Source organism: Gracilinanus agilis, chromosome 4, assembly GCF_016433145.1.
Source record: "Gracilinanus agilis isolate LMUSP501 chromosome 4, AgileGrace, whole genome shotgun sequence".
NCBI lineage: Eukaryota > Metazoa > Chordata > Mammalia > Didelphimorphia > Didelphidae > Gracilinanus > Gracilinanus agilis.
Window position 1 is genome coordinate 397954765 of NC_058133.1, and position 22737 is coordinate 397977501.

Genomic DNA, 22737 nt, shown 5'->3' on the forward strand with positions numbered 1-22737 from the left:
GTGAACTGGAAAGACCTCCAGGAATTGATGCAGAGTGAAAGGAGCAGAACCAAGAGAACATTGTACATAGAGACTGATACACTGTGGTACAATTGAACGTAACAGACTTCTGTACTAGCAGAAATGCAATGACCCAGGACAATTCTAAGGGATTTATGAGAAAGAATGCTACCCACATTCAGAGAAAGAACTGTGGGAGTAGAAACACAGAAGAAAAACAACTGCCTGATCATATGGATTGATGGGGATATGATTGGGGATGTAGATTGTAAACAATCACCCTAGTGCAAATATCAATAATATGGAAATAAGTCTTGATCAATGACACAGGTAAAACCCAGTGGAATTGTGCATCAGCTATAGAAAGGGGTAAGGGGAGGGGAGGGAAAGAACATGAATTTTGTAACCATGTAAAAATATTCTAAATTTAAAAAAATAAATAAAGTTTTGTCCTAATCTCCAGTCACTTTTGGAATTATCATCCATCTAGAGTCAGAAGGGACTTGAAATAGCATCTAATCAAATCCCCTCATCTTATATTTGAGGAAACTGAGGCCAATGGAGGTTAAGTGACTTGACCAAGATCACACAGTAAATCTAATAGGCAAAATGTAAACCCAGGTTCTTCAACTCCAAAGTCAGTGCTTTTTTGATTATTCCATGTATTTTAGCAATCATCTTTTGTGTGATCTTCATAGTAACTGGGGAAAATTCTATGCTACCTACAATGAGATCATATTGGTCTTAATATAGGCTGCTTCTAAATATAAATTGAGCCTTTATATCCAAAATTAGATATAGATCAATATCTCATACCATATGCCAAGATAAAGTCAAAATGGGTATGTGATTTAGACAAAAAGAGTAATATTAGAAGTAAGTTAGGGGAACATAGAATAGTTTATAGTTTATATATCAGATCTATGGAGAAGGGAAGAAATCATGACCAAACAAGAGATAGAGAACATTGTAAGTTGTAAAATGAATAATTTTGTTTATATTACATTAAAAAGTTTCTGTATAAACAAAACCAGTGCAATCAAGATTAGAAGAGAAACACTGTGCAAAAAATTTTATAGCAAATTTCTCTAATAAAGGTCTCATTTTTCAAATATATAAAGAATTAATCAAATTTATAAGAATACAAGTCATTCCCTAATTCACAAATGGTGAAAAGATATGAATAAGCAATTTTCAGATGAAGAAATCAAAGCTATCAATAATCATATGGAAAGAAGTTCTAAATCCTTGTTGAGTCTGGCAATCAAAAAATTAAGCCAGAATGATAAGGATTTTCTAATCCTAAGTCAGACACTTGAGAGATAGACCTTAACCTTGTTAAGAAGAGAGTAGATTCCAACCTAGTAATCACTCACAGTCCTTTCACTATCCTGGACTATGGTTCAGACACGTCTAGTGATGTGAACTTAAGCATGGTGGTTATGAGCTTTCTAACATGTTCTTAGTTCTGCCATCTTGAACCCTGCATATTTAGTGATTTCTCTTATTTTTTATTTTGCCTTGTGAATAGCCATGTTTAATTTATTTAAATTTAAAATTTTAGTTTTAAATTTAATTTTAAAATTTTTACCATTTTCCAATTACATGTAAAAATAATTGTTAATTTAAAAAATTTTTTGAATTCCAAAATCTTTCCCTTCCTTCTCTCTCCACTTATTAAGAAGGCAAGCATTTTGATATAGCTTACATATGGGCGGTCATGTACAGCCAGCATTGCCAGGCATATAGTCAGATTCAATAAATATTTGTTGACTGGTTAATTTTGTTAAGAAGGTACTAATTTAACCAGGGAAAGGTTCTTGATCTATGAAAATAAGTTCCTAAAATTGAACTACTGGAAGTCTTCATCCTGTAACATGAAGAGTGTTTCTCTTGGGCAAAGCACAAGCAAAACTAGCTAATTACATAGTTGTCTTCCTTAGAGTCCCTAAAACTCTTACCAGTCAAGTAAATCAGACTGTACAATCATTCAAGAAGGAAATCTGGGGTTCTCCTTTTCCTCATTCGTTAGAGGATAAGTACCTTGGAGCCAGCTGCTAGATTTCTCTTTTTTTTTTTCTGGGTCTAGTTCTTCATATTATAAACCCAGGGATGTTCTAGAGCCACCTCTTAGTACTGGCAAGAGCTAGTTGTTAAATTAGGGCTTAATATGTTGTTTTGTTATCTTATGAAAATGATGGAAAAAAATGTTAATAATGCAAATCAAACTTTAAAGTATTTTATTATTATAATTATTATATTATATATAATTATTATATATAAGATAAATATTAAAGTATAAAGTAAGAGGAGCTAGACTGCTCAGTGGATAGAGCACCAGTCCTGGAGACAGGAGATTTGGGGTTCAAATCTGCCCTCAACATCCTTGCTTTGTAACCCTGGGCAAGTCACTTAATCCTCATTAGCTAGTCCTCGCTGCTCTTCTGCCTTGGATCCGATACTTAATTATCTATTCTAAGACAGAAGGTTAAGGGTTTAATAAAAAATAAAAGTGTGCCTGTATTTTGGGGAGTCAGTTAAACATTTAACAACATATCCTTCTAGAAATCCATTAATGCCAGGAGTCTTTTGCCTCCCAGTATTCTTTCTAGGTTCAGTTTCTGCTTCTCTCTTGTTCTAGTTGACATTCCTTTCTCTGATCTCATTAATGATACCATCTTTCTTCCATCCAGTGATATCTGACCTATTTCTTGCTCCAGAGTGGTTTATCATACATTTTTGTTGAGTCTCAGAGGGCAAAACTAAGAACAATAAGTAGATGATACAGAGAAGCAGATTTTTATTTGGCTTTCTGTGTGGAAAACCTTTCTAACAATTAGAGTGGTACAAATGTAAAATGGGTTCCCTGGAGAGATGGTGGGATTCTCCTGCTGGAAGTTTTCCGAGACAAGATGTCAACTTGCCAGTAGATGAGTTCGCTATCAACCAGCATTTTAAAAATGCTTACTGAGTTTTAGGTAGGTTTAAAAAATTCTTACTGAGTGTCAGAGATATTCTAATAGGGGACACATCATGCAAAAAAATGTACATATATGATATATCCAGTGTAAATGGAAAGTAATCTTAGAAAGAATACTCTTGGTGTGGGTTTGGGGGATGAGATGACCAGGAAAAGTCTCCTATAAAAGCACAGGATTTTAAATATATATAAAAGAAAGTCAGAGAAGTCAATTAATTGGGGTGTTCTAGAAGGAATTATAAAGATTGAAATAAAAGGCCTCTGAGGTCTACCTCAACTTTCATTCTATAATTCTAATTTTTTATTATAAGGGATAAAAAAACATTCCTTCCTTCTCCCCTTTTATCCTTAAGATTTTATGCCTAATTGCCCTTCAGCATTCAGCTTTTATTTTAGAAAGTCAACTCTAACACACATCTTTGTTTTCGACTCTCTATGGTCATTTTTACCTTAAGTTTCAGGACATCTCTAGGGGGAAACCCAGGGAAACTATATTATTTACCTGATACATTTCTTTTAAAAAATTAGGCGGTAGTTGGCAGTGACATTAAGAATTTCCCTTCCTGAAGGAACACTCATTTGTTGGATAGGGAAGTCAAGATAATAGCCAGTGGATGCTAAGGTATAGTCTTTGCTAACCATAAAGCCTGAGTCAAAAGGAAGCTTAGATATAAATTAGTATAAACCTTTCATTTTTACAATTGAGGAGGCTAATGTTCAGGGAGGTGATGTGTCCCTGGTCACACAGCTAGTAAGTGTTAAAGGTAGGACTTGAATTCCACGCCTCTGGTTCCAAATCCAGCATTTTTTCTACTACATCTCTCTGCCTCCACCTGTACCACACTGCCACATGGGACATTCCCTCCTCCCTTAGGAAAATTTGCTTAAGAATATTAGAGTCTTTGTCATACCCGGTTTTTCCTTATCTATACCTAGCCTTTCCATTCTGCTTTCCTGCAAAAGCAGATAAGACGCAGAATTATAGAAAGTTACAGATGGCGGGACCTTAAAGATTATCTTCTTCACCCCTTTCCTTTTACAGATGAAGGAGTTGAAAAATGTACTGAACTGTTCATATCCTTTGACTCAGTGATAACCCTACCAGACCTATACCTCAAAGAGATAAGAGAGAAAGAGGAAAAGTACCCATATGTACAAAAATACTTATAATAACTTTTATATTTTTGAGGTGGCATAAAGCTGGAAACTAAGGGAATTCCCATTATTTTAAGAGATAATTAACAGGCTATGATGCATAAATTATGGAATAATATAGTGGGTCAAATCTGGTCTCAAATCTTTGCTAGCTTTGTGATCCCGGGCAAATCACTTAGCCCTGTTTGCCTCAGTTTCTTCATCTGTAAAACGAGCTAGAGAAGAAAATGGCAAAACCGCTCCAGTATCTCTGCCAAGAAGACCCCAAATGGGGTCACAAAAAAGTCAGACATGACTGAAATGATTAAACAACAATACTAAACAACAAATATACAGATAACAAAAGGGGGAGTTTCAGAGAAACTTGGGAAGACCCAAATGAATGCTATAGAGTGAAGTGACCAGGATGAAAAAAATCATTTATACAATAACAAAAATATTATAAAGACAAACAACTTTGGAAATCTTAAGTGCCCTGATCAATTCAATGACCAACCATGATGAAACCTATTCCCATGACCTAAGGGATGTGAATGATTCAAGCTCCACAATGACACATGCATTTTTGGATGTGACTCATGAAAGAATTTGTTTTGCTTGACCATGCATTTGTTACAAAGATTTTGCTTTGTTTTTATTGTTGTTTTTTTAAATGAGGGAAAAGGAGAGAAAATAAATGTTTACTGATTAAAAAATAAAATAAAATAAAAGTTTTTTAAAATAAAGTTTTAATGACTACTTAAACGCATGTAACACATTGGTGGCAGAACCACTAAGTTTACCTGAATTTTCCTAGATGATTCTAGGCTCTTATTATAGAAATATAACAACAACAATATTAAAAAAACCCACACTTTGATTCCTTTAAAAAAAGATTACTTTCATTTTTTCTTTTTCTTTTTTTCCTGGGACCCTTACCTTCTGTCTTAGTATCAATTTTAAGAGAAAAGAGTGGCAAAGGCACAGAAATCAAGGTTAAGTGCAGCTATGAAGTATCATAAGTCAGAATTGAACTCAGTTCCTCTTGACAGCTACCTAGCTGTCCCCCCTGTTTTTTAGTTTGCTTTTTTCTTCATGAGACAATTCATAGAATTATGGAATGCAGAGCTGAAAGGAGCATTAGAGATCATTTAGGACACTCTCTTCCTTTTCCAGACTCCCATTTTACAAATGAGAAAGCTGAGCTTCAAGGAAGGGAAGTTATTTGTCCAAAGTCACATAGGTTTAGAAAGCAGATCTATTGATCCTTTCTAATACGCTATTGACTCATCATTTGGAGACCCTATATGTGGAGGGATTTTTTTTTCTTGGAAAATGAAGATCAATTTATATTGAGCCACATACTTTGTCTTATTCTGTTCCTATGTGTCAGCAAAACTCACATTTACAAGATATCTGAAGAGCTTTGTAAACCATAAAGGTGTTGTATAAATGCAAATTATTAGGACTCGCCAGTGACAGCTGTTGCTAATAACAACAATGATAATTTCATGACCATAAAAACAGAATTGTAGTAGAAATATCTGGCCTTAGAGGCAGGAAGACCTGGGTTCAAGTCCTGTCTTGCTATGTGACCCTTAGCAAGTCACTTAATCTGTTTGCCTCACTTTCTCAACTGCAAAAAGGGAATATAAGCCCCTACCTCCCAAGGTTGTCATTGAGATATTATTTATAAAATTATTATTTTATTTTATTTTATAAAATCATAAAATTATTTAAAAATAATATTTAAAAATATTATTTATAAAATGTTTAGCTCAGTGCCCAGCACACTTGTTTAACACAGACTTAATTGATGTTTAGTTCCTTCCTTCTTACTTGCCACGTGATCCAAACCAAGTCACTTAATTTCTCAGTGTTCTAGGCAAATAAATGATATCAATGACTATAAATTATAGAAGATCCATCAAATTGCATTGGTAGTAGTTCCTCAGAGGGAGTTCCCTCTACCATGATATCACAGGTCAGGAATGAAAAACAAATGAACAATAACAAAAAAAGTCCCTTGTGACCATCTTGTTGCTGTTGTTGGGTCATCCAATTCTTTGTGAATTTCTTGGCAGACATTCCAGGGTAGTTGGCCATTTCCTTCTCCAGCTCATTTTACAGATGAGGGAACTGAGGCAAACAGGATTAAGTGACCTGCCTAGGGTCACACAGCTAGGAAGTGTCTGAAGCCATATTAGGACTCAAGAAGAGGAGTCTTCCACATGTAAAAGCCAGTGGAATTGCTTGTTGGCTATGGGAGGCTGGTTGGGAAGAGGGGAGGGAAAGAACATGATTCATGTAACTATGGGAAAATATTCTACATTAATTAAATAAATAAATAAGCTTTTTTGAAAAAGAGGGGTCTTCCTGACTCTAGATGCTGCAATCTATCCAATTTCCACCTGGTACACTCAGAGAACTTGCATTTAAATTCTCCTTTGTCAAACCAAATTTGCTCAATTCCTTCACGGGTAAAATAAAGGAACTGGCCCCTTGTAAGGTCCCTTCCTCCTCAAACCCATAACTTCACTAATGCTGTGTTCTAACTCAATGCTGACCCAACAACTCTATGGAAAATGTTTACTAAAGCTGAAAAATGGGTACCTTGCTGGTCAGTTCCAGGATGGGGTAGGGAAGAAGGGAGGGAAAGAACATAAATCTTGTAACCATGGAAAAATATTCTAAGTAAATAAATGAAAATAGATATTATATATTCTTTCTTAAAACCTACAATCTGATCCCTCCTCTTACTATGCTCCTATGTTTTACCAGTTGTAATAACATAAGAGATCATAGTAATAAACTAGCTTTTAGCCTACCAAGTGGAGACTAGATGGCTCAATGGATAGAACACTGCCCCTGCGGTTCAAATTTGGTCTCAAACACTTAATAGCTGTGTAACCTGAGTAAGTCACCTAATTTCTGCCTGCCTCAGTTTCCTCAATTGTAAAATAAGGATAACAACAGCACCTACAGGGTAATTGTGAGGAACGAATGAGATAATATATATGATATATATATATGCATATATATATATAATGAGATAATACTTATAAAGTGCTTGGCACAGTGCTGGCAGGAAATAGGTGCCTAATAAACGCTTGTTTTCCTACCCCCTGCCTTTCTAGGCTTATTACACATTGCTTTGCTCTCCTGCTAAATTGTCCTACTTACTGTTTCCCAAACTCAACGCACCAATTCCAACCTCTCTGACTTTGCCTGGGAAAATATTCTTCCTCATCTCCTTCTCTTAGAATTTCTAGCTCCCTTCAAGGCTCAGCTTTTGTGTCTTCTCCGACAGGAAGTTTTTTTTCTGATTCCTTTAGTTGTGTTTTCTCCCTTTTCCCCCCCAAAATGATCATTTCTCTAGTTATCTATTTACTTGTCGTGTCCCCTTGGTAGAATGTAAGATCCTTGAAAACAGAAACTATGTTGTTATTCTTCCTTCTCTCTCCCGTGACTTGCCTGGCACTTAACAGATAAATTATTGCTTGTTGGAATGCTTTGGATTGGATTGAATTGGATGACAGTATTACCTCCCAGGAGGCGACAGTTATCAAAAATCAGTAATTTCCCTCTTGGCTCTTGGGAAAGGCTAAAGTGCCTGCAGTATTTTTTTCCCCCTTCCTCTATATCAATTATAATCTTTCCTTGGTTTTGAAGCTTAGCATCTGGGCACACCTATCTATCTTTTAAAAATAAAGTCTTCTTTGGTGATCCATGAACAACAGCCACAAAACCCATGGAGGCGCAGCCAGCCAGAGGGTGGGCGTAGAGGATGTGACTTTGCTAAGGGAAAAGAGTTTGTGTTGTTTCTGCTGCTTCAGGTTTCCCTGGCACTGGGATGTTATGTGGGATTATTGTGGCCTAGGGTGATCAGACAAAGGGACTTGTCTGTCTTTCCAGAAAGGCTATAATTACAGCAAAGGGGAAGTGAGGGTAGTTTAGGAAACAGAGGGACAGACACAAAAGGGAAAACCTACTTTTATGCAGGGAATTGCTTAAAAGGAGAAAACTAACTGAATTCTCCCCAAAGTGTCATTCAAAAGAAATCTGCGTCTCTTTTGTGTTCAGTCTTGGTAAGGCATGTGGTGGGCATATGGTCCCCATACTGTGAAATGTTCAGTTTATGTAGTGAGTATAAAAGAGAGCAAAGCCACCTGCGCGGCCAGAATAACGACGGCCCACATATGGCTGTGGGGACTGCGCAGATGTAGTCGGAGGGAGCTGTGGAATATTAAGAGATTATTTTTACATCAAAGAAAAAAAATCTTAAATTAAGATGAGCAAACCAGCTGTACACAAGTGGTCTGGATGCTGCTTAAACTTCTAGCCTGAGAATAATTATGTATAACCAGTTTGGGGATTCTTTATTTAGCTTTACCAAGTCTTATAAATTTGCTCCTCTCTTCTTTCCTTCCCTCTTGGCCTCCTTGTCCCACCCAAATCTCTACCTCTTTGGGCATTAGTTTTCCCACCTGTAAAATCAAGGGGCTGGACTAGATGGGAACAGGATCCTCGTGGCATTCTATGATTCTTACTGTGAATATTTTTAACCTTTCCAAGACCAGTGGAGAAAAAAATGTACTAATGGTTTTAGGAGAAATTTGTACATCTCTTTTAATCTTTTTTGAGGTGTTGATCTTTACTTGATTTAAAAAGTTATTTATTTTATAGAATTTATGATTAGATTAATTTGTCTTTTTTCCATTAAATTTGAACTTTCAAACTTATGCTTTTTGCCATTGGTAATTATAGTCATCATTTGAATGAATTTGTGTCACCTATAGTTTGATACTTTTCATTTTTAAAATATGTTTTTGTTAAATTAATGATCTTTATATTGGATTTTGGACCATGCCTGTGATTTCCCTGGTGTGGGATACTCTCAATGAGGAAACTATCCACATACCTGTTCTGCAATTGATAATCTTAGAGCTGTGTCATGGACTTTTTTTGTGCAATAGACTCCTCTACCAGTATTGTGAAGCCTGTGGACTTTTTCTCAGATTTTTTGAATGCATAAAATAAAATATATAGTATTACAAAGATAATAATTTATGTTGAAATATATTATATAGTAAATATATTTATATTATTTTAATTAATATTATTTTTAAATTATATTTAAATTATATCATAATTATTATATAATAGCATGGTTATTATTTCATAATTATTATGTCATATAATAATTATTATAGTATATCATGATGTTATAATTATTAAATATAATTTAATTCATATGTTTAATATATTTAAACTTTTTCAAGTATCTCAGGTTAAGAAATCCAGTAAAAAATGGGACATTAAAAAGTTAATGGGGGCAGCTAGGTGGCTCAGTGGATTGAGAGCCAGGCTTAGAGATGGGAGGTCCTAGGTTCAAATCTGGCCTCAGATACTTCTTAGCTGGACAAATCACTTAACCCACTTGTCTAGCCCTTACTGCTCTTCTGCCTTAGAACCAATATTGCANAAGAGAAGGAAGGAAGAAAATGACAAGATCACACAGCCTAGTAGGTGACAGAGCTTGAATTAAATCCTAGAACTTCTTTCCAATCCAGGATTCTTCTCATCTCACCACACCATATGTTTTGGCACTAAATTTAGCTAAAGATGCAACTTCAGGACTCCTTAGTAGGTTAGCGAAGTAGGAAAAAGAGTGAGTGCTTACATTTCTTGTGTTTGTTGCTCTAGGTAATTAAGTGGTTGGAACTGCAAAGAAAAAAAGTCTATTAAAAATCTTGAAAAGTCTCATTTTGAGAAGAGTGGGGGAAGAGAAGAAACAAACAAAAACATCTTCTCTATTTTAAAAAAATGGGTATAAAAAGCATTATGATATTTGAGACTGGCATTATTTGTTGTATTGCCCACTCTATAGACAGAACAGAGGAGATAATGAATATGACTTGTTGAGGGAATGAGGGAAATAGTAAGATTGTTCCAGATGGTTCAAGTCCTGCCTTCCCCATGAAACTTTTCCTGACTAGTCTAGACTAGGTTTCACTGATCTCTCTCTCCTCTGATACCCTAGAGGGCTTAAAATTTGTATCAGACAATGTAGTAATTATGTACTATTTATATTGTTTGCTATGGTTTGGTGTGTATTAATCTTGTTTTTATAAAGCTAAACTGGAAGCATCTTGAGAACAAGAACAAGAGAGATCCAGATTCCAATTCTGGCTTGGGTATTTGCTTGTGTGACTTCAGGCTAGTCCCTTTATAAGAACTGAGTCTCAGTTTCCTCATCTTTTAAAAGGAGGTAAAACACTTGCCATGCCACCCTCCAAGGATTATTGTGAGGAAAGTGCTTGGAAAACCCTCTATGTAGATGTGAGCTTTTATTTTTATTCTGATGCTTCTCAGCGCCCCACATCCCCCTCCCCCCCAATCTAGTCTGTTTGGCAAAGCTAGAAATAAATAGTAGGTCCTGAGAGTAGTAGATAAATAAGTAAATACTGAACCTATTTGCAAGTCTGAAGAGGGTATAGGAAGGGGTGGTGGAGGAAAGTGTCCTTATACTACCTGCTTTTAGTTTACAAAGTTGTGGGGCTACCCCAGCTTCCTTCCTTCCTTTCCTTTCCCCTTCCTTCTCCCATCATCATCCTTCCTCTTTTTTACCAACACAACAAAGTACACATTTAACTGTTTTGAATTACAATTACTGAACACTACCTCTAAGTACTATTGTAGTTTTTAGTTTACTGAGTCTTCATGACCCCTTTTTGGTATTTTCTTGGCAAAGATGCCCCAGTGGTTGGATGTTTCCTTCTCTATCTCACTTTACAGGTGAGGAACTGAGGCAAAGAGGGTTCAATGACTTGCCCAGGGTCCCACAGCTAGTAAGTGTATGAGGCCTATTTTAAATTCAGGTCTTCCTGATTACAGGTCCAGCAAGTACACTATCCACTGAGTCACCTAGCTGTAAAAAAGTCAATATAGTAAGATCTTGAGACCAAAATTTTGGAGATTTAATATCAAAGTTCCAGTTTCCTAAGTTAGGGAAAACTGAAGTTATTCCTGTAGGCTGGAATTTTGTTTATGGTCTATGTTTTAGCCATGTTCATTTTCCCCCTTTATATCTGGTGTGCCCTTTTTAAAATGGCAGGCGTAGCTAGGAAAGCACTTACTATTCTGGTTTGCTTAGAGAGTGAAAGGAGAAAGCAGCTGTAAAGTCTTTCTTGGGGTGACAAAATGCTGAAGTGTTTTTTGAGTCTCTGTCAGGCTCACCAAAAGTATCTTGAATTTTACCTTCAACTTTTGAACCTGCTGAATTTTTTTTAGGTCTTATCTCAGTTATTTTAATCTTAATCTCTTACATGGGATGGCTCAACTGTGCTGTGGCAGTGGCACTGTTACTTTAATAAGTTATTTAGCCTTTTTTGAACTGTCAACCGGTGGTGTTGTTTAGGGCCTCATGATGATGTTCCATGATAGTGCAGAATTACTTTTCAACTTATTTAACTTCTGCTTCTGGATCTCAATGGATCAATAAACAAAGTGAAGCCATTAGATTTAAGTGGCTTGCCTGAAGTGCCACTATTATTTTGTTGAAAAGTTAATAGTTTCTGGGTATCCCAACCTTCCATTTCTTTTTTATTCCATCCTTTCTGATTCTAAAGTTCTTCTGCTGGCACTCACACAAACAGACATTCACATTCACATTCACACCCATTTTAGTTGATAAAAGCTAACATTTAGTGTGCTTCGAGACTGTCATTGAATGACAGGATTAAACACCTCATAAAATATAGAATTCTGTCACCCAATTATGTTCTGCTGTCTCTAGGTTCCATTTTTAAACCGCCAAAATTAATTATAAGATAGATATATTTGAAATGTCCACTTTAAAAATAATAATTGTATGATTAAGCTCCTTTTCTTCATTGATATTAATGTAAATGAATGCATGAGAAAATAATTTTCCTACAAATGATCAGTTTTGCTCTTCCCCTATATTAACACATGCCTAGATTATTGTAATAGCCTACAAACTGATTTTGCAGAAGAAGGAACCCTGGAGTCATTTGAAGGCTTATTATATATTAGAGAGAACTGGAGACCTTTATAGGTGACATTTTCCCCTTTAGCATCTCTATTATAATAATTCTGCATGGAGTCATTCATTCAACAATTTTTGATTAAGCAAGACACTGCAATCAATCTCTGACCTTAAGGAGCTTATAGAATGCTTATTCAATTCTACGTTACTGCCAAATTTATCTTCTTAAAATATTATCATCATTAGCTCATTTCTCTGTCCAGAAATATCCAATGCAAACCATTGTCTATGAAATTCAAATTCATTTGCAAGGTCCTCTGTGTGGATAAAATATTATCACCTACATCTTCATTATGAATCCTTTCATGTAGTCAAACCATCTCCTTCCAGTTTCCCAACATAGCACACGCATTCCTGCCTCTGGCCCTTTATGGATTCTTGCTTGGAATGTCACCCCTTCCCCTCCTAACCACCTCATCCAATCCTCTTCTCTTTGGCCCAGCTCAAGTCTTAATTCCCTCTCTAAATCTTCTCAAAATTGGATCATGGGACTTTGAGCAGAAAGAATCCTTTAGAGACCATACAGTTCAACACATTCATTTGACTGATGGGAAAAATAAAGACTGTGAGAGGGCAAATAAATCATCTAAAGTTACACAATTATAGTAGAATCAGGATTTGAACTCTGGTTTTGACTCCAAATGTAGTACTCTTTCCACTAGAACATATTGATTCCTCTGAGTTCATAGTGATCTCTCTCTGTTTTTATTTAGAGTATCACCATACTTCCAAATCACTCAGAGTTTGCCACCATAGATTATGCTTGCCTCTTCTCTTTCCTTTATTCCATTTATCTAAACCTGCCTCCACAGCATCTCTTATACTCATCTCCTGCTCTCTGTCCCCAGAGACTCCTCTGCTCTAGTCTAAGCCTTCATTCCATCCCACCTAGACTGTGGAAATTGCAATTACAAATTAAAATTGTTCTTTTTTAACTCCAGGCTCTTCTTTGTCCAATATATCCCCCAAGTATCTGTCACACTGAAATTCCTAAAACACAAGTCTGACCACGTCACCTCTCCTCTATACTCAAAAACCCTCATAGCTCTTGATTGGTTCTGGAATAAAATACAAACTCTTTAGCCTGACATTCAAAATCCTTTATATTATATAGTATATCATTTTGACCTTTCCAGTCCTGTTTCAAATTACTTCCCTTTCCTCAGTCTCTGTTCTAGTCAGACTGGCTTTTTAGTTGTTCCCTGTATATACTGTTCTTGCCCTCTAATTCCTCATGGCCATATTGGTATCTTGACTGTCTTGAAAGAAATCCCTTTTCGCTTCTGTCTCACAGGATAATTATGTTCCTTCAAAGCCCACTCTCCTTTGTGAAGTCTTTTCTGATATCTCTACTCATCAGTTCTTTCTCTGATGCCTAAAATTATTTTAGACAATTAATCTTTCTATAATTTGTATTTGCTTTTTCTGTTCATATTGTAGTCTTCCCCACCCCCAGTGGCATATAAATTCCTTGAGAACAGGGACAGTCTTGCTTTTGCCTTTAAATACCCAGAGTCTAGCACAGGGTGTTACCTATTCATAGTAGATGTTAATGTTTCTCGAGGCAGCCGGATGGCACAGTGGATAGAGTGCTGATCCTAAAATCAGCAAGACTCATCTTCCCAAGTTCAAATCTGGCTTCGGATACTTACTGTGTGACCCTAAATAAGTTACTTAACCCTGTTTGCCTCAGTTTCCTCATCTGTAAAATGAGCTGGAGAAGGAAATGGCAAACCACTCTAGTATCTTTGCCAAGAAAACCCTTAGTGGGGGTCACAAAAAATAAGATGTAACTGAAATAACTGAATAAAAAAAAAAGCTTATTTAAATGAATTGGATTTTTGGTGTTGATACAAACTTTGACAAGTGACTTTACCTAGATGAGTCTTGCTCATGTTAAGACCCAAGGAAGAAGTGGTACAGTGGATAGAGTACTAGACTAGGCATCAATAAAAACTGAATTAGATTCTGGTCTTGGACACTTATTAACTATATGATCCTGGGCAAATTGCTTAACCTCTCTTCAACTCAGTTTTTCATCTGTAAAATGGGGATAATAGTTTTGTTATGTGGATTCAATGAGATTACACATGTAAAGTGCTTTGCAAATCTTAAAGTAATCTCTAAAAGTTATTATAATTATTATTACTCATGATGAGAAATTATTTCAAGAAAGGCTCCTCATTAGTTACATCGTTACTTGCCTAGTCCTTTTAGGATTTTCTTTTCCAGTTTTTGTTCCTTGTTGTTGGAGTGCTCCCTGACTGCAGAGGCGGGGGCTTCTCCAGCAGCTCCTGGCTCTTTTTCGCTGTCATCATTTGCATCTTCATATTCCCCTTCGTCATGGTTGAAGGATTCTGCCTTCTCACACTTCTCTTGATCTCTCCCTCCGCTCTCCTTCCCTACTAAGCTGGAGGCAGACCCATAGGTCTTTATGATGTCTTCCAGCTGCCGACTGAGCTCTTCAGAAATATCCCTCCCAAGGGTTTCGGGGGCAGCGCTTGCTTCTTTCTCAGCTACCTGAGAATTGGGCTCAGGATGTTGCTCTGTCTGTTTGTCCAGGCCATTCTGATGAGGTAGCGACGAAATGCTGCTCTCTGAAGAAGGGGGCGACTGCTGTTCAGCAGACAGATCTGCGTGCTGGTTACTCTCCATGCTTGGTCTAGTGGCAAACATAAGGAGATTTAATGTAATTCTTCCAAATGTACATGAACGAGATAGAGAGAGCAAGGCTGACTTTTAATGGGTTTATCACACCTATCCAAAACAGATGGCTATTACAGGCCTATTGTCTAAATAGGACTCATATTCATAAACTTCTGTTATTAGAATTGGGTTGAAAAGAATGTTTTTCATAGCCATTTTTCCTTGTAAAGGCTCTCTATCAACACAGGCTTTCCTTTCCCTTTGCCCCATTCTCACTTGATTTATTTCTCCCCACCCCCACTTTGGGGGCAGGGAACAGAGAAGGGTAAATACAATTCTCTATTATGGAAACCAAAAGCATAATTACAATCTATTTTTTCCTATGTTCACATCTGACATTTGACTCAGGGTTGATCAGTCTGAATAGTTTTACTTTCAGGTTCCCATTTTCTTCTCTAGTACAGTATAGGGTAATAACTTGGGAGAACAGTTCTATAAGAATAGAAAAAAGGAAATATGTTTTCATATTGTATGAATTTTATTTAAATCACAATGAAAATTGCAGAAATATTTTCATTTGTAATATTAAGCATCAAAAATTGAAACTAAAATTATAATTTGTATGAGAGTTAACCTTCTCCTTGCCTATATTTTTAAATGATCACTGTTGGAAAGTATAATATTTAGAAATAGATTAATAAATCTCAGAGTTTGGTCATAAATACCAATCAAAATAGTCATCTATGGTATGGTTAAAGAGCTCTAGGCAGGTCAGGAAAAGCTTTTAAAAAAAAGCATAATTTCCAATGGTAGACTCATTGTACTCTGCCCTGTTCATCTGAGATATTGTATTCATTACAGGGCAATGGGACAGTGAAGGGATTCAAGTCCATCCCTTGAAAAGATTGGTTGTAGGAACTGGAGATATTTAGCCTAGAGAAGAGGAAACTCCAGAAGGACATAATATCTGTCTTCAAATATTTGAAAGGCTGTCATGAAGAAGGAATTATACCTGTGACCCAGAAGGCAGAATCAAGAACAATGGATGGAAGCTGTAAAGATAAAAATATAGGCTTGATGTTAGAAAAAGTTTCCTAATAATTAGAGCTCTCCCAAAGTGAAATGGATTGCCTTGGGGAATGGTGGGTTCCCCTTTAAGAAAGGCTAGGTAATGACTATTCAGGTATGTTGTAATAGAGATTCTTTTTCAGATGTATTAGAGAGCTGGAGAAGTCCTTTTTAACTCTGAGATCTTTCTAAGGCTTTTGATTTCCTTATTAAAAAGAGAATGGAGGAGAGGAGGCACTGTATGATTTGTCGGTATTTAACTCTGTGGAATAATTATGCAATGCTCATTCAATGTTTGAACACATTACTTAAGTTTACGTATGTTGAGGAGATTTGGTTTGATACAAAAATCCATCTTGATTTTTAGAGGTATGACTGCTTAATAATCATAGGATTATAGATTTAAAACTGGAAGGAGCTTTAAAATTTATCAATGGGTGCAACTATGTGGCTTAGTGGATTGAGATTGAAAGTCCTGGGTTCAAATTTGACTTTAGACATTTCCTATCTGTGTGACCATAGACAAGTCACTTGACCCCCATTGCCTTGCCCTTACTACTTTTCTACCTTGGAATCAATACACGGTATTGATTCTAAGATGGAAGGTAAAGTTTAAAAAAAAAAAGGCTTATCAAGTTCACCATCTCATTTTACAATAAAGAAACACAGGTTTGGAAAGATTAAAGTTCATAAAATGTCTGAGAAAGGGTTGAAACTCAAGGTTTGTTAACTCCACATCTATCACCGTATCTTTAGAAGAAACTTTTCATTGGATTATGGGGAGTTATTTTAAAGTGAAATCAGACTTGAGTTAGCTGCATCCCATATTAGAATCCCAAGATTATTGAACTAAAAGGGACTTATTCTGGGCTCTGTATACCATTTTACTTAGGGTTTCATCAGCTATCATGAAATTGCTTTTCATCTTTATGCTGATGATTCAAAATCTATTTATCTAGCCCTAACCTCTTTCCTAATCTCTAGTCTTGAATTTCTCCAACTGCATATTGGACATGAATGTGGTCTTTACCTCAACATGTATAAAACCTGAAGACAAAGCCAAAATGGATATTTGATCTAGAAATAAAGTGATGCCATAAACATATTAGGGGAATGGAAAAACTTACCTGTCAGACTTAGGTATAAAGCAAGAATTTATGACCAAATAAGATAGAGAACACAGCAAAAAAATGAAATTGATAATTTTGATTACATCAAATTTAAAAGGTTTTGCACAAACAAAATCAATGCAATCAAAATTAGAAGGGAAAATACAAATTGGGAGAAAAAATTTATAACAAGTATTTCTGACAAAGGTCTCATTTCTCAAATATATGGAAAATTAAGTCAAATTTATAAGAATATAAAGCATTCTACAACTGATAAATGGTCAAGGGATATGAACTGGCAATTCTCAGATGAAGAAGTTAAAACTACATATAGTCATGAAAAAATGCTCTCAATCACTTTTGATTAGAGAAATGCAAATTAAAACAACTCTGAGATTCTATCTCATAGCTATCAGATTGGTCAATATGACCAAAAAGGAAAATGATAAGTGTTGCAGGGGATGTGGGAATAGCGGGACATAAATACACAGTTATGAATTGTGAACTAATATAACCATGCCCAACGGACCACAAAACCTTTCAATTCAGCAATACCACTCCTGGGCTTGTATCCCAAAGAGATCAAAGATAAAGGAAAAGGATCTACTTGCATAAAATTATTTATAGCAGTTCTCTTTGCAATGGCAAAGAACTGGAAAATGAGGGGGTACTCATCAGCTGGGGAATGGATGAATAAGTTCTGGTATATGGTTGTAATGGAATACTATTCTACCATAAGAAATGATGAACAGGATGAGTCCAGAAAAAATTGGAAAGACTTATAGGAACTAATGCAAAGTCAAGTGAGCAGAATCAGGAGAACAGTATATGTAATAATAGAAGCATTGTATGATGATCAACTGTGAAGGACTAAACTATTATCAGCAAAACAAGGTTTAAAAATAACACCAAAGGACTCATTATAAAAAATGCTATTCAAAATCAAAGAAGGAATTGTTAGAATCTCAAAGTTTGTCATATCTCACTTTATTTCCTTCATGAGTTTTTTTATGGTATGTGTGATATTTATCTTCTGTCATGGCATGAAGAATATGCAAATATTCATTCATTAAAGCATTGCTATAACTTATAACAGACCACTTACTGACTCAGGAAGTGGGGGAGGAAGAGAGAAAATCTGAATCATAAAATGTCAGAAAGCAATTATAATAAAATTGTTTCTACATGTAATTAAAAAAATAAAAGAAAGTAAAAATGAAAAATATTTAGACTAAAAAATAATATTTAAAAGTAACCCATCTCTTCCACACAACCATCCCTTCCTCCCCCTAACTTTTCTATTACTATGGAGGCCACAACATCCCTCCATTGTCCCAAGGTCATAAACAAGGTGTTATCCTCAACTTTCATATCATTTTCTCTCTCTGGCCCTATATCCAGTTTGTTTTGAATTTCAATTCTCCCTTTGTAACATCCCTCAAGTAAGCCCCCTTCTCTCCTCTGAAACTGTCCTCACCCTTTTAAAGGATTTCTTCACCTCATTCCTGAATTATTGCTTTTCCTCTATTCAACCCAGTCTTTTGTTCACTCAGCTACCAAAATGGTCATCTTGAAGTTCAGGAATGACCATGTCATCTACCTATTCAATAAACAAAGTGGCTCCTTATCACCTTTAGCTGGATCTTCTGCTGGACATTCAAAAGACTTCATAACTTGTCTCCTTACCACTTTCCATTCTTCTTATACCTTATGCCCCACCAGGTCCTCTGCTACCTGGTGACACAATCTTCCTTATTGTTACTTGAATAAGACACTTTATTTTCTGACTGCATTTTTATCAGCAGAATTCTCCACTTCCTAATCTTTATCTCCTTGCTTCCTCCAAGTCTCAGCTAAAGTCTGACCTTGTACAGGAGGTCTTTCCAGATCCTTCTTAATGCTAGTGCATCATCTTTGTTGCTCTTCAATTTATCTACAAATACTTTGTACAAAGCTGTTTGCATTGACTTCAAAAGCCAACTAGAACAACTCATACCTGAAAGGACCACCTCTATAAAATAGTCCAGGGTCATCAAGACTTCTATTGAAGATCTCAGCTGACAAGGATTTCACTCCCTCCCAAGGAGCTTAACTGATCCTGAATTCCTGTAGTTCACATGTCTTATTAGGTCACAGTTTGTCTTGGAATCTAGAGTCAGAAATGACCGCAGAGATCATCTAGCCCAACTCCTTCATTTTATAGATGAGAAAAATGATCTCCATAGAGATGAAGTCATCTTAATCTAGGATCTCACAGGTAATAAACAATAGGACTAGGGTTTTAGCACAAGTCCTCTGGCTCCATATCTGGGCCTCTTTCAATTGTATCATGATGAAGTTACCAGATATTCTTCCAACCCAACTAGAGAAAACATGGAATTTGGATCGATACAGGACTACTCATATAGAAAAATATCCTTTGCCAAGGTACAATGTGGATCATAGCTTCAGCACTGATCCTTAGATAATAAAAATGCATTCTTGCACTGAGCAACCTTCACAAAGTCCTATTACAATGACTCATTGTGGTGTGGAAACAATCCTTGGTTTCTGAAGTCTATGCCAGCAGAACTCAAGCTCTGGCAAGTTCAACCAGGATGGAAAGGCTTGAAGTACAATCCTGGCAACAGACAAAGCCTGCTTTCAGAGGACTTGCCTAGCTAGGTATGGAGAAGTGCAGGACCAGTAAGTAGATTGGCCTCTTAGTGATTCATTCTTTGACCATGGCAACCCATGAAACAAAGACAAATACAAAATGGTCTTGGTCTTACATGGACGGCCCTCTTCTGCTTCTGCAGAGATGGTAGTAGAGTGGAGAAAGATACTAAGAATCACATAGTTTTAGAATACATAAACTTTAACTTAACTGTTGATATCCAAAATGTAATATCCTTTTCCAGTGACCAAGTAGACATACATTGATATCAATCTTGATATTCTTGCTATAAATGAAGCCAAACCAAGAAGGAAATTTCAGCCAACAGAAAGATGGCTCATAGATTCTCCTTGGAGAACCCAAACAAAGAGTAAGCAAAATTGCTTTATTGTGAACTAAGGACAAGAAACATAATTTCAGGAAACATTTTGCCAGCTTATATTGTGGAAATTTTTACAAAAAGACTATCAAGAAAATAATCGTTATTTATGTACTAACATTTATTGCACAGGGTGAAGAAGTAGAGAAATTCTATAAAGAATAAAGATTAAATCCAGATTATATCTACAGATACCTTGATGAGGAAGTGTGGCATGACATATATAAAGAGCAGGTCTCAGAGACCAGATTGACCTTTGTTACATACTTGTTCTGTGATCCTGGATATGTCATTTAAACTCTTCATGAACCAGGCAACCCTCTAAGACTCTAAGTTGCAAAGGAGATACCAAACTGCATTTATAGAAGGACTTTCCTCTTTGGGAATATAGTCACAGGTTTAGTCAGGCAAACTTCAAAGTGAAGATAAGAACCAGGCTGGACCTTCAGCTACATGATTATCAGCAAGCTAAGTTGGAGAATACTTTTCTCAGGGGCGAAATGCTCCTGCTAAACTAATGTTTCGGCCTTGGCTTGCCAAGCAGCTGCATTTCTGACCAAAGGGGAAGAATATTAATGTCTTGACTACTGGTTTGCTAAGAGCTCAAAGCTTTCCAGTAAGACTATATTGCTTTTGGGGCAGCTGGGTAGTTCAGTGGATTGAGAGTCAGGCCTAGAGACAGGAGGTCCTAGGTTCAAATCCGGCCTCAAACACTTCCCAGCTGTGTGACCCTGGGCAAGTCACTTGACCCCCATTGCCCACCCTTACCACTCTTCCACCTATGAGCCAATACACAGAAGTTAAGGGTTTTAAAAAAATTTTTTTAAAAAGACTATATTGCTTTTTAAGAAAAACTGTGAATCATGAAAAGGAGTCAAAAGAGGAGTCTCAGATTTTTAACTATTTGAGACTCTGTTTCTCTTATTGGCCTCCCACAGCTCACCATTTTGGTACCAGATTTAGTGAAGACACTTGATTGGCATTAGCCATAAAGCAGCTTAGAACTCTTGAACTCAAGCAATCCATCAACCTCTGCCTTCCAAGCAGCAGAAACCATAGGCATATGCATTGTGTTTCCTTATAGGATTCATTCTTTAAGAAATGGGTCAGAACTCCTATATTTTAGAACAAAGATGAACATTAATACAAAGATAGAAGAAAGAATATAAATGAGAAAAAGATGTTATGAGCTGTTAAAACCAAAATCTCACCTCACTTAATTGAGATATTAATAATGAAAATGGATTATGATTGAGAAAAGTTAGATGGTAAGTTCCTTGAGGGCAGGGACTATTTTTTGTCTCTTTTTTATAGCACCACCCTTTAGCACAGTGTCTGACACTTAGTAGGCACTTAATAAATGTTTATTGATCAATTGATTGAAAGACAGATAGGTCGTAATGATTTTGCACAAAAGTATAGTCAATATAAATCAATTGCTATAACAAGATACTTAATTACTAAATATAGATCACTGGTAGACATAAGTAGCACCTTTTTAGAATAGAAATTTATTTGTAAAATCTTATATAAAAGGATAATGTAAGATGAATAATATCACCTCATAACCCAGAAAGAAGCAGTAGAGGATAAAACTAGTCTAAAGAAATTTCATGAGAAAAACAATTAAACAAAATCCTCCCAAGGGAGGAAATTGGTTGGAGGTTAGCAAATGTTTTTTAAAATTTAAATCTTTATATATTTAAAAAGATCTGTAAGGATTTGTACACTGTATATAGAACCTTTTTTTAACCACTAGGGACAGTAAAGCTACTATATCTGGATTCTTATGTCATAGCCCTGAGTATGCATATAAAGGAGATAGAAGTAGCACTAAAAACAAAGACAGAAAAAGCAGCTAGGTTAGACCAAAGATATAAAGTTGTATAGTGGAGGAGGCAAAATTGTGGGACTGTGACTGAGTCACAAAGAATCTGAGAGAGGATAAAGTACCAAAGGTAAGGGGGAAAGATTTCAAAACTTATCAGTGCCCCACCTCTCACCAAAATGAACAAGAGAACAGCAACAACTGCTGCCTTACGTGGTTATTTCCCCATCTATATAAAAAATTTATGAGAATCATCTGCAAGGGCATTCTTAATGAGACAGAGAACAAGTAGGCTATTATAAGAAATACTCTACCGTAGAGCACATCTACAATAATAACAAACATCAGTTGAGGCATCAAATAAGGAGAGCTGTATGCTCTCCAAGGATAGTCATCCTTGTGATAGCAGAGACTGAGCACAGAGCTCTGGGAGAAGAGATTCCCTGTGGATGAGGTGGTTTTCCAGACACTCCTTTTTGCAGATGACATTGTGATGATTTCATTAAGCCCCATAACATTACAGAGACTCCTGGAAGGAATCTGTAAAGAGTTTAGCTTTTCATCAATGCAGGAAAGAACAAGTGGATAAAGAAAATTTATTTTGCAGATTTCAACATGCATTTGGATAGACGACTTATAAAACTTAGAGAGAGAGAGAGAGAGAGAGAGAGAGAGAGAGAGAGAGAGAGAGAGAGAGAGAGAGAGAGAGAGAGAATATAAATGGACAAGATGAGACCAGAGTGTCAAAATGGAAGAAGAGATAAAATTGGATTGCTTTTGAGAAAATATAGAGCTCTTTTAATGACTTTAAACCTCCCATGAAAATAAAGCCTCGGTTTTTTCAGTATTAATGTTCTACTGGCTAT

At 36.1% G+C, this 22737-nt stretch overlaps 1 protein-coding gene across 2 annotated transcripts in view; it reads right to left on the reverse strand.

The window, feature by feature from the left end:
- Positions 1 to 22737, reverse strand: part of TXLNB (taxilin beta) — a 72633-nt gene that overhangs the window by 46446 nt on the left and 3450 nt on the right. The window contains exons 1-2 of one of the 2 annotated variants that reach the window (XM_044677140.1): positions 15844 to 15883; positions 14390 to 14847 (exon numbers count right to left, since the gene is read on the reverse strand). In XM_044677140.1, coding sequence (XP_044533075.1) covers positions 14390 to 14840 — 451 coding nt within the window. In that variant the 5' untranslated portion in view covers positions 14841 to 14847; positions 15844 to 15883. Of the gene's footprint in view, positions 1 to 14389; positions 14848 to 15843; positions 15884 to 22737 lie in introns of those variants that run through there. The other variant, XM_044677139.1, reaches the window with a different exon arrangement.